This window comes from Coptis chinensis, chromosome 6 (genome assembly GCF_015680905.1).
Source record: "Coptis chinensis isolate HL-2020 chromosome 6, ASM1568090v1, whole genome shotgun sequence".
NCBI lineage: Eukaryota > Viridiplantae > Streptophyta > Magnoliopsida > Ranunculales > Ranunculaceae > Coptis > Coptis chinensis.
The window spans coordinates 3,266,508-3,278,743 of NC_141461.1; the positions used below are offsets into that span (position 1 = coordinate 3,266,508).

The following is a 12,236-nucleotide window of genomic DNA, read 5'->3' on the forward strand; positions in this document are numbered from 1 at the left end:
ATGTGCCGACATTTGTTTTGTTCATAATTTGTAAAGAATAATAATATCATAATTATATTCCAATGAAGTAAAGCACGCAATGTTTAAGTCAAAAGGCAAAGTTGATAGAGATTAGAGATACCATTTCCAGTCTCTCTTTCCTTGCCAAGTACTGTTAATATATGGTCTTAAACCTTTTTCTGCAAAGTGTAAACAAGTATAGTTACTAGCTTCAGTGATCTTGTATTTATATGCATCACTTCACCTACTTCACTTCTAAGTTCCAACTCCACAAACAGATAACAATGAAGTTTCACACTGTCTCCCTTCTTATCACGCTCAGTTTCTGCTCTCCTCATTTCTTGTACTACAACTCAACCTCCATTTGCTTGTGATACTTCAAACCCTTCAACAAAAACTTTTCCATTCTGCAAAACTTCACTACCCATTGCTCAAAGAGTTCATGACCTCATATCTCGTCTTACATTAGAGGAGAAGATACCCCAACTTGTTAATACAGCTCCATCGATTCCAAGACTCGGTATACCGAGTTACCAATGGTGGTCTGAATCTTTACATGGTGTGTCAAACTCAGGACCTGGTATTAGATTCAATGGAACCATTCACTCTGCTACTAGCTTCCCTCAAGTCATTCTCACTGCTGCTTCTTTTGATGCCCACCTCTGGTATAGAATCGGTCAGGTTAGTGCTTAACCAGTCATAAGTCATAACCAGATTACAATACTCACTTTCATCTTTTTGTAGTTTTGTTAATGTGTTTGAATGATATTAGTTGGAATTTTTGTTTTAAAGAAAGTGGATTTTCCAAGATATTATGCTTGGAAAAGTTTTTATTTTTTTCCTTAAAATATTACAACCAATGTCTTTTTTCTTTTGATACTTTTTTTTGTTTGGGATTTAGTTTACCGCCTTATCCTACTTAAACGAATAAAAATGGCTTGAAATCACTTTATAATTAAGCAGCTTTCACGCAATCCCAAATGCATTTACTATAGGTAGATATTCGTGGCTGGGGTTTGATCACAAGAAACAGGTATATCAAAATTTGTAGTAGAGCTGGAATTCAACAATGCGTATTATAGTTACAGTTATTATTTTGTCTTTGTGTGTGTGAAGGCAATTGGAACTGAAGCCAGAGCAGTATACAATGCTGGACAAGCACAGGGAATGACATTTTGGGCACCAAATATTAACATTTTCAGAGACCCAAGATGGGGTAGAGGTCAGGAAACACCAGGTGAAGACCCTATGGTAACTGGTAAGTATGCAGTTTCATATGTGAGAGGAGTTCAAGGTGATTCTTTTGAAGGTGGAAAACTTGGTGAAACTCTTCAAGCTTCAGCTTGTTGTAAGCATTTTACTGCCTATGATCTTGATAGATGGGAAGGAATGACTCGTTATGTATTTAATGCTCGCGTAAGTAACACTAGCTAGCTTTCTTCTTGTTGGGCTTCCATTAGTTTGTGGCATAAAGAAATGTAGTCATATTTAGGCATTCCAATTTTTTTTTTTGCTCGAAGTTCCAATTTTTGGTTTGGTCCAGGTATCTGTGCAAGATTTAGCTGATACTTTTCAACCTCCATTCCGGAAATGTATTGAAGAGGGGAGATCAAGTGGAATAATGTGTGCCTATAACCAGGTTAATGGTGTCCCTAGCTGCGCAGATTATGATCTTCTTTCAAAGACAGCAAGAGGAAAATGGGGGTTCCATGGGTGAGACAAGAATAATTTGGATGTTTTTTTTTTTTTATGGCAAATGATAAGGAGATCATTCTCTCTAAATTTAGTGCGCACTTCATATCGGCCTTGGATGACATGATCATACGGTTTGGTGTGGTTTGTCAGTTGTGGGCTATGCAACAACCTCGATCTCGAGGAAAAATTTCTCCATCCAACGGCTATTTGCTTTGATCTCTCCAAAATTTAGAGAGAATAATCTCTCCTTATCACGACTCTTTTTTTATATAGACTTTCTAGACCATTTTGACACTTTCTTGAACACCCACTATTAATTTACAAACTCTAACTAGATGTCTAAAATCTTTCCAGCAAAAAATATAGATATCTAAAATCTAAATCGTAGATGGCTTGATCATGGAATCAGACTTGTAAACCTATTGGATTATGAATTTTTTCTTTCTTCGATAATCCTTAGATTATGAGGTGAAAACACTCTGATGGGGGTTTATTGGTGATAAACTGATAATCAGGTACATCACATCAGACTGTGATGCAGTATCTCTTATCCACGATAAACAGGGATATGCTAAATCACCAGAAGATGCAGTCGGTGATGTGCTCAAAGCTGGTACGTAGTAGGACCGTCTATGCTCTTTATGATATCTCCATGACACAAAATTGTCTTTTTGCAATTGGACCTGAACCTATAATACCAAATATGGTGATGGATCTGGCCCTCTTTTGGTAGGGTAGGGACCATTGCGGACTCTAAGAATTGAAGTCCTACTCCTCCCTATCGACAAAAAAATAAATAAATAAATAAAAATAAATAAATATTTATTCGGGTTTTCAGCGTTTGGCTTCTATAAATTGTTTAATTTGTTTTTGGCCTTACTTATTTCTTTTAACTGTCCACAGTATGTTTTGCTCATCATAATTTCATAATGGCATAAATACCACTCACAACAAGTGCTACATGTGACTTTTTTTTCTTTCTTTGAAACAAAATAAAATAACAAATGTCGAAATTTTACAGTTGGCATTCAAAGATTATTAGCTACTAGCCATTATAGCTTTGAATGTTGCTCCCATAGTCTAGTAATGGAGGAGGGGCTAAAAGCTTAAAAGTTTTGTTGAAAGAGGGGACAAAAATAAAAATATATTTAAATGGAATAATATTTTTTTAAATATACTTAAATCCCACGATCCAATAGACTTAATAGTGTTCACTTTGCAAAATTTATATCTATATCTTAATATTAAAGCTCCCACAAGGAGTATTTTTCGAGCTCTATTAAAATTCCACGTCATCTCCTATTAAAACATAAATTTCTCTCCTATTTGAAAACGGAAATCCTTTTTTACAATGGGAATTTCTCTCCAATTATAACGAGAATTATTCTCCTATTAAAATAAATTATAGCACTTTTAATTAAAGCAGGAATCCTTCTCCTATTAAAACAGAATGTCTATTCCAATTGAAAAAATGGGTTTTTAAAATTTAATTAAAACTTCATTAAAAATGACTTGTTAGAAAATTAAAACGGATTAATGACTAAAACGATAGTTCCAATTTTCTAAAAAAAATCTACATGTTTTCAAAAGAGCCAGTACGTATGCACGGGCCTACAAGCTAGTATAACCCTAATTAGATAAAACCCCTAATTTGTTATGTGTAATTAGGGCCAATTTATACTCAATAATATGCACAATATAATCCTAATTTGACGAAAGCCCCTATTTATTACATATAATTGGGGCCAATTTATATACAACATGCACAATATAAATTTAATTTGACAAAAGTCCCAATTTATATAGTATAATTTGGGATAATTTATGTTTAATTTTACAAATAAATTATAATTGAAAAAAACTTCCAAATTTTTTAAGTAACCTTAAACCCTAGTTGTTAAGGAAATTGTTAATTAGTAATTTAGTACCATAATTATAAACTAACACCTTATCGACTTTTCGTGATATGTAAAAACTGACATCCAAGCTGATGATTTTTTAATTTAGATGGTCATTTAAATCGAAATTGTACTGGAATTCAAGATCGAAATAAATCGAAATTGATATTTACAAGTTTCATGTACACGTCACGTTAAGGGTAAAATGCTATTTTGAAAACATGATACTAACATAACTGAGGCCAAAAACGAATTAAGTAATTTACTGGGAGCCAAACACTGAATACCATATTAAAAGTGGAGCCAAAAGCGAATAAACCCAAAAAAAAAAGTGAAATCCTATAATTCATATTAATGGGGACACTGGTGGATGTGCTGCGCCCACAGGAAATCCATCTTATACGTACAACACGTTTCATTCTTCCTAATCTTGAGAATTTCCATTTTTAGAGAAACTTTTATTTTTTTTATTATTTTTTTTTTTTTATTTCGTTGTTCTTTGGAGCAATGGAATAAAGAACATCGAAATAGGGAAATGTTAATCAATATATATTCAATACAAGGTTGGTAATTAGTAAATTTATATAACAAATAAGGAACTATGGGACTAACCACCCCCCATCCCTAACATTTGGATTTTGTTTATGACATGGAGCATCCAAGAGTGCTAATGGGGTCATAATGGCAATGTGCTGATAGTGATCAACAAGTGCGTTGGGCTTTTTTGGGATTGGGCTTCTATAGTAATGGGATGGGGTTTTTCTAAACTTTTTTGGACTTCACTTCAATGCAATTTTTGAAAATCAATGCCGTAATGGTTTGGTGGCTTTTTGTTAAAACCTTGAGCCAAGCAAAAAGGGTAATAAATTAGTACTAAACAAGTATGCAAACCATGTTGTGCATTGGTTTTTTTTTTTTTTTGAAAGTGGAAATTTTATTAATAATGATAACGAAGTTTTTTAAATAAATTACAAACTCAACAATGTCAAAATCACTTGCAAGTCCAAATATAGAAATGACAAATCCTATCCTCCTTTTTTCATTAGAACCAACTTGTAAATTACGTTGCATGTCTATAACTTTCTGCAATATCCCTCAAGATTGTGCTAAGAAACCAAAAGTGTCAAAACCGAAAGGAATGAAACAATATTTTTGGTTAGCTCTACAAGCCTCCTCGTGTTTCTCAATTTTCAAAAATGTTTATTGCTCTATTAGCTACTTCTCCCACCTCAAAGACTTCATTCCCAAGCCCTACCAATGGATAGGCTCCAATTCATACACACATACCTCCCCGCATATGACAAAAAATCAATATATCAATTGGACCTGGTTGTCGATCTCCCTCATTCTGGAGAGAAAATTTGAGCCTCCTTCTTCATTATATCAAAATCGACAAAAAAATGCATCACATAAAATATCTCCCCTCGTTTTTTTTTTAAGTCTTAAAGTCTTGAAACCCGTCCCTCGAGTTCGATAGTTAATATGATTTTTTTGGATTATAATTGTAATTATGTAGGAAATGCTCATCTATTTTTTTAATAGGGAATAATTATGTTATTTAAGTGACATTAGAAAGGTTTTTCTAAATTATTAATAAAAGAGAGTTTATTTTAATATTAGCGAGGGAAATTGGGGATAATTATATAATTTAAATGATATTAGGGAGGCTTTTCTAAATTATTAATAAATAGGGGGGTTTGCTCTAATTTTTATGAGGGAGGTGTTTCAAAATTGAGCAACTATAGAGATTACGAATTGCCTACTCGATAGTGGAGATAGCATGCTGAGTTGCTGACAATCAATCTTGGTCCACCTACTAGTGGTATTGCACTCCCGCTATTGTGTAGATTTTTAGCCTTTTAGTTCAATCTTTCACACAAATTGAAATTTTTTCGAGAAAAAAAAAAGTGAAAAATGAAATTTAAGGCTGAACCCAAAAGTTTGGTACTTCCAAAAACTTCAACATTTTTTGCAATTATATTGTCTAGACTCTAGATCAGTGTTTATAGAAAACCAGGCCGTTCTGGACCACCACCATGGTTGAACCGGGATCCGACCGCAACTGGTAAATTTTCGGTTTGGGTTAGTGAAAATTAGAGTTTTTAGTTGGACTCTCAGTATAAGCTAAACTGTGGTTAAACTCCGAACCTACATGCTATTATATGTTTCTTCTACAAAAAATTAATTTTGATTTATAATACCAATTAATATTGAATTGAAACATATATTTATTCATTTTATTATTGTAATTATTAAAACTTTTGCTAAATAAATATCAATTGGTCCGACCGAGTCGAATCATAATTGAACCATTTCAAAAAAAAAAAAATTCAAAACATTCTCAAGAAGTAAAGATGTTACATAGTTTGCTTCTTCACTGGAAAACCTGCGTTTTTTGTCGAAAAATTTAGATCAGTGTCATTAGGTAAATATTTTGTGATCTTACAATTACTCAGGTCTAAACTTTAACCTTTGGTGGTAAAAAGTTTAGAAATGTCTTCAAATACCCACATCCCACCAGTATAGTATTCAGTATTGACCCCTTAATCTCAGAATGAAATAGACATGCCAGCTCAAATGTTTAAAAAGTATGAGAAATGAGAAGCCTATAAATCTTCACATAATTAAGTACATAAACAAGACTTGTGTACAATGAAAGCACAATTGTTCATTTAACGATACATAAACAAACTACCAGGGGGTGTCGATGGACAGGTCCATTAGAATAAGTTGGTTCAGGCCAGGTTCGGGCTTTCGATCTTGGCTTACTGCAATTTGCCAATGCTAGGTACAAGCGCGCCATTGATGCCATGGCGAAGTGTTAGATTTCGATGAAGATAATCAGTAATTGCCTCATGCCTACAATTTCTTTATTAGTGTGTGCCTTGAGCTGCATCCCGTGAACAATTTACTCCTAGATTTCCAATATGGTTGTTCTCCAATTTTATATTTGATAACCATATATATAAAATAAAAAATAGGGTTTAACTAGTATTACCCCCACTAAATGAGCCAATTAGGATTTCTCTCCACTAGATGGGAAATTAGGGTCTCCCTCTAAACACACAGTCAACTTGGTTTGACCATAAACTTTCAAGCCAAACAATTGAAAATTACACAAATGCCCTCATTGTTTTCAAAAAAAAAATATTTAACTTTAATTAGGTGGGAACATTTATGTCATTTTCAGTTGTTTGACTTGAAAGTTAACGGAAAAAAAAACCAAGTTGACCAAAAAGTTTGTGTTTAGGGGGAGACCCTAATTGGCTCATCTAGTGGGAAGGGGGAAATCCTAATTGGCTCATCTAGTGGGGGTAACACTATCAAAGAAACATTTGATAAACGGACCTTTTTTTTTTTTTCTTATACAAAAAATTAATTGATTAAAAGAATAAAGTTACAAGGAAAAGAATAAGAAGTGTTAAGAATTGTATAGTATGAGTATCATAAACATGTGTACCCACCTATTACATCTTACATATAACTTATGAAACGGAAGTAAGTAGTAAAAGTGGTTCTCCATATTCTCACAAAAGGAGGTTTGTTGTCCCACCATTTACTTTCTCCATTTTGCAATGTGTCTTTCCATGTCTATTTTGTGATCTATAGGGGCCTTTGTTTGTCTCCTCCATGTAGTCTTATAAAACATTGATCCATGATGCTTTCTCCTTGAGTTGCATCCATTTTGTTCTAACCCTCCAATGCAATGACAGTCTTCCTAAAAGGCTTTGACAAATCGATGCAGAGTCGGATTCCACCCAATATATTAATTCAAAATAAATCCGATAGTTTGATTTTTCAATCCCTTCTATAATAGCATAAGTTTTGCCATATAGTTAGTACATACCCCAAGCCCTCCCTGGTGGTGGTAAAAAAGTTACCCATGTCATCTCGAGAATGGTCCCCAACCAAGTGGTGGGTTCCTTAATGAACTTCCATCAACATTAATTTTATGATGATGGTGGTGGTGGTAGAAGCCGAGAACATTCCAGAATTTTGGGTGTGGTTGGTTTGTGTTGGAGATTAAGGGTGTGAAAATTTTCATATCGGTCATGGTGTGGTTGTTCAAACAAGACGATTTTTGGTATGATAATGATGATGGCTCTTCTAGTCGGGAAAGCAAATATTAGAGATTTTTTGGAGTTTTTCGATCATAGAGCACAATTGGTTTCTATTTTTCCATAAGCTTGATAAGAGGCAAAAACAAAAAAAATGAGCAAGCTTTCCACATATCTTAGAATCAAAGAGCTATGGTGTTTGGCCTGTTATGTCATTGCATGATGTCATATGTATTCAGCATTGACCCCCTTAAGGAATCAATGTGTGATGTAATGTTTGAAAATATGAGAGCATGATCCCAAACTCTTTGGCCAATTAAGTAGTGATAGAAGATGTGCTCAAGAAGCACAATTGTCTCCTGCTTACATATACAACATCAGGGGAGGCCATGGACTGTGTCTTCCGTTTTGCAACATGTCATCTGTTCTAGATACCCCCGAATAAGTTTCCATGCTATGCCTTGAGCTTTGGAAGAATCTTAGAGCTCGATGATGAACTTGCAATTTTTTCTTCGGTACAATTTCTTTAATATGTGTCATGAGCTGCATCCCGTGAACAATTTACTGAAAACTTTCCTTAATGTCTCCAGAGCCAGATTCTCCATCTTCCTTTGAATTGTCAGGTTCTGTAGATGAAACATTTGATAAAGCTGCAGAACATGACATGTTGCCGGAGAAATTATATAATTATGTGTCCGTCCATTACATTGTAAAACCATGTGCATAGATGCATGAGCAAGCTTCGGTTTGGCATATTTTCTACATGTTTTTATTGCAATCTCCATGAGCCTAATCGCACTTTATTATTTTCACAGGCATGGATGTCAATTGTGGATCCTACTTACAGAAACACACCAAATCAGCAGTCGAACATAAAAAACTAACTGAAAATGACATAGACAGAGCTCTAACTAACCTCTTCTCAATCAGAATGAGGTTGGGACTCTTCAATGGAAGCCCAGTGCAGCACCCTTTTGGCAATATTGGTTCGTCCCACGTCTGCTCAAAGGAACATCAGGAACTAGCTCTAGAAGCTGCTCGCAACGGCATTGTACTGTTGAAGAACTCAGCAAAGTTACTCCCACTATCTAAAAATAAGATCATTGGAGTCATTGGCCCGAATGCAGATGCTGCACAAACTCTTCTTGGAAATTATGCTGGTCCTCCTTGTATATCAATTACACCTCTACATGCATTGAGGAGTTACGCTAAAGATGTATATTCTCTTCCTGGCTGTGATTCGGTTGCATGTTCAACTGTTTCGATAGGTAAAGCCGTAGAGTTGGCTAAGTCTGTAGATTATGTTATATTGTTTGTCGGTTTGGATCAAACACAAGAGAAGGAAGATAAAGATAGAGAAGAATTGGTACTCCCTGGGAAGCAACAAAGTCTCATTACCAGTGTTGCGAAAGCTGCAAGGAAGCCAGTGATATTGGTGATTCTGAGTGGAGGTCCAGTTGATATTACATTTGCAAAATATGATCGTAATATTGGAAGCATCTTGTGGGCTGGTTATCCTGGTCAAGCCGGGGGAATTGCACTAGCCGAGATCGTCTTTGGTGACCACAACCCTGGTAAAATTTGTTAAAAAAAATCCTGTTTTAAGTTTCCCCTTTGACTATGAGAAATTCTAGGTAAATTAAATGAGAAGCGTTTAAATTCAAGTTCATGTTCTTCACGCAGGTGGGAGATTACCTATTACTTGGTACCCGCAAGAGTTCACCAAAGTACCAATGACAAACATGAGGATGCGGTCTGATCCAGTGTCTAGTTATCCTGGACGCACATATAGATTCTACCAAGGCAGGAAAGTGTTCAAATTTGGCTATGGTCTAAGCTACTCAACCTACTCCTATGAGGTCCTATCTGTTAATAAAAACCAAATTTACTTGAACCAGTCTAACAACCTTCATGCAGTCCAAAACAAGGATTTGGGTCGCTATCTCTCTGTCTCACAAATGGGAACTGAAAACTGTGAGAAGCTCAAGTTCTCAGCTACTATTGGAGTTACAAATTCTGGGGAGATGCCAGGAAAGCATCCTGTGCTGCTCTTCATACAGCCTTCTAGACCTCGACCTGGGAGCCCAATGAAGCAGTTGGTTGGATTTGAAAGTGTGCATCTAAATGCAAGGGAAAGAGCGGAAATTGAGTTTGTTTTAAGTCCATGTGAGCACCTCAGTAGAGCCAACGAAGATGGGTTGATGGTGATGGAGGAAGGGTCATACTTCTTAGTTGTAGGAGATGAGAAGTCTCGCATAACAGTTTTTCTCTGAATCAGAGGGGAGAAATTTCTGAATCTGAAGCTGTTCAGAAAATCTACGGACTATACTTTAGCAAAATTTTCTAGTCAAGTGTTTATGTGTTGATGAATATGTTGCCTACTCCTATTGCATATTTGTCATGTTTGTTAATTCTAGAACGTTCTCTAGCTACGCCAAGCTTGAAATTTGACCCTGAAAACAATGGCAACTTAACCAACAGTAAAAGCATGCCTAAGTTTCTTCAAGTTGATAAACTGTATTCGGAAGCTTATTGAATCGGTTTATGGAGACCGAAGTTACAATATACCTACGTCGCAGTAGAGTCTTTTTAATTAGAAAGTAGAAAATACACTTTTTATAGGGAAAGGCATGAATACACATACTTTTCCTATCTCTGCTTAATACAAGACTCAACAGCGGTTGAGAAGTCCGACTAGAATTTCAACTGTCAAATCACAAGCCTTGTCAGTCGAAATTTTGTTTCTGTTGGCTGTGGTGTTGAATTCCCTTCTTATAAGGTTCTCAAGAGAGTAGCCTGTTTTATTCCTATAAGCATTATTGATGTCTTTAACGTCAACTCCTGATCGAGTAATAACAATCCGTATAAGAGCCTCTTGGGCATCAAAGCTGTTCACTGATCTCTGTAGTTTCTTGGATAAGTACTTCTCAGGATATTGTAAACATCGGACAGCAATGCGGAGGTCCTTTCCAAATTGACCACACTTGTTTCGCTTCAGTGATTTTGAAAATTCACTTCCATAAAGTTGTTTGTAGGAATCAAGAATGGTTTTGAATTGACCACTAGATCTCTGGCTTATGAGAGAAAGGATGGTCTTCTGATCCACATATTTTCCACTCTCCATTGCTTCATAAAGTGTCTTGGCATCACACATAGCCATGCTCACGTCAACTCTACCACCATAGTTGCGACTTGATCTCAGAATAGCAAGCAGAATCTGGAGAGGATCACAATAGGCGATTCACACTGTTAGTGAGCTACCGGAATACTGTTAAATAGTGGCTCAGGTGACAGCGGCACTGAGAGCCACTAACCAAGGAGATAATATTAATAAGATTGCAGTACACGAGGGGACAATCCGAGAGAGATTACCTCTTTGAAACCACCATGAGCTTTGAGGGACACATCTTGCTCAATGTCAGAATTATATTGGGAGCGATAGGCTTGCTTGGTACCCTGAAGCTCTGATGAAGAGCGGGTGCACACTACCTCAATCAGGGTGTTGAGGTCAACTCTATCTCCAAAGAGGACATTCCTAATTATCTCAGCATCGCGTTCATGTGGTTCTCTCATGCAAAGATATGCTGCTTTCTATAAATCCATGAACAAGACAAAACAATCACTATTTACTAAAGAACAACTGAGTCTGTAAAAATTCGTCATGCATGCCTTTTTAAACTTACAGTCAATGCATTATCCCTTCGAGTGCTTCGAAGTAGGTGAAGGAGATCTTGGTTGTAGAGAGCACTGTAAAGTTCTCGTATATGCTTGATCTCTTCCAAACTCCTGCTTGTGAAGATTTCCAGAAGCTTGTGCTGGCTTGTTTCATCAACTCCTGTTTCGTTATATCCATCAAGTTAGATAGTAATGCAAAAGTGAAAAATAAATTAAACATTAAAATAAATTTTAAAGAATTAAGACCGGCGTGTAACATTGGCTAGTTGTTTGGTTTCTGCTCAGTTTTCTATAACTGAGTGTCTCCTTTTAAGAGATTCATTATGAGAGGATTACCAGAAATAAAAGAATGAAAGCACTGACAATCCGATTCAAGTTTCCTTGAGCTTTGAGTTGAACTATCCATCTTTTATTACTGACTTCTACTTTGCAAGGCCAATAATAAAAAGAATGGTTATGTAGTATTCCATTTTATAGATGGATGTGCCTTGAACGTGTGTCCCCATCTAAGGAATATTTACTTTACTCACTGGAACCATTAACAGAGGAGGAATAACATCCACATCACAAGTGATGGAACATATCCCTCATTCCAATTTCAACCGTACTCTTCTTAGAACCCTTCACTTTCTCTACAATCTCACTTTTGAAAAATTGCAGCTGACTTACTTTGATGCCTTAAAAAGTCTCTCCTTGATGTCAAAATCTCTCTGGGGAGACATGACGTTAGTTAAGGTTGAAACCCAATGAATATTTAACTCTCATTTGCGGCGTTATCGTGTGAACAACTGTCCCAGACTGTTATTACTTATCAGGTGAACCCGACGGAGCTCCTGGACTAAAATAACTCTAATCAAGTGCTCCTGACCAGTCAAATCAGTCAACTGATCGTAGACATTGGTACTGGTTA

At 35.9% G+C, this 12,236-nt stretch overlaps 2 protein-coding genes across 2 annotated transcripts; one reads left to right on the forward strand and one right to left on the reverse strand.

The window, feature by feature from the left end:
- The first annotated feature begins 140 nt into the window (after positions 1–140).
- LOC147490781 (Glycosyl hydrolase family protein) lies at positions 141–10,157 on the forward strand. Its single transcript, XM_086565368.1, has 6 exons — positions 141–681; positions 1,117–1,416; positions 1,544–1,713; positions 2,211–2,308; positions 8,467–9,225; positions 9,335–10,157. Exons 2-6 carry the CDS (start codon positions 1,168–1,170, stop codon positions 9,922–9,924), a joined length of 1,866 nt encoding a protein of 621 aa, XP_086421494.1. The 5' UTR covers positions 141–681; positions 1,117–1,167; the 3' UTR covers positions 9,925–10,157.
- On the reverse strand, positions 10,138–11,779 carry LOC147490782 (annexin D8-like). Its single transcript, XM_086565369.1, has 4 exons — positions 11,663–11,779; positions 11,335–11,486; positions 11,024–11,242; positions 10,138–10,868 (listed from the first exon to the last, which is right to left on the reverse strand). The coding sequence occupies exons 1-4, from the start codon at positions 11,730–11,732 to the stop codon at positions 10,323–10,325; spliced, it is 987 nt and encodes a 328-aa protein (XP_086421495.1). The 5' UTR covers positions 11,733–11,779; the 3' UTR covers positions 10,138–10,322.
- Between the last annotated feature and the right edge of the window lie 457 nt (positions 11,780–12,236).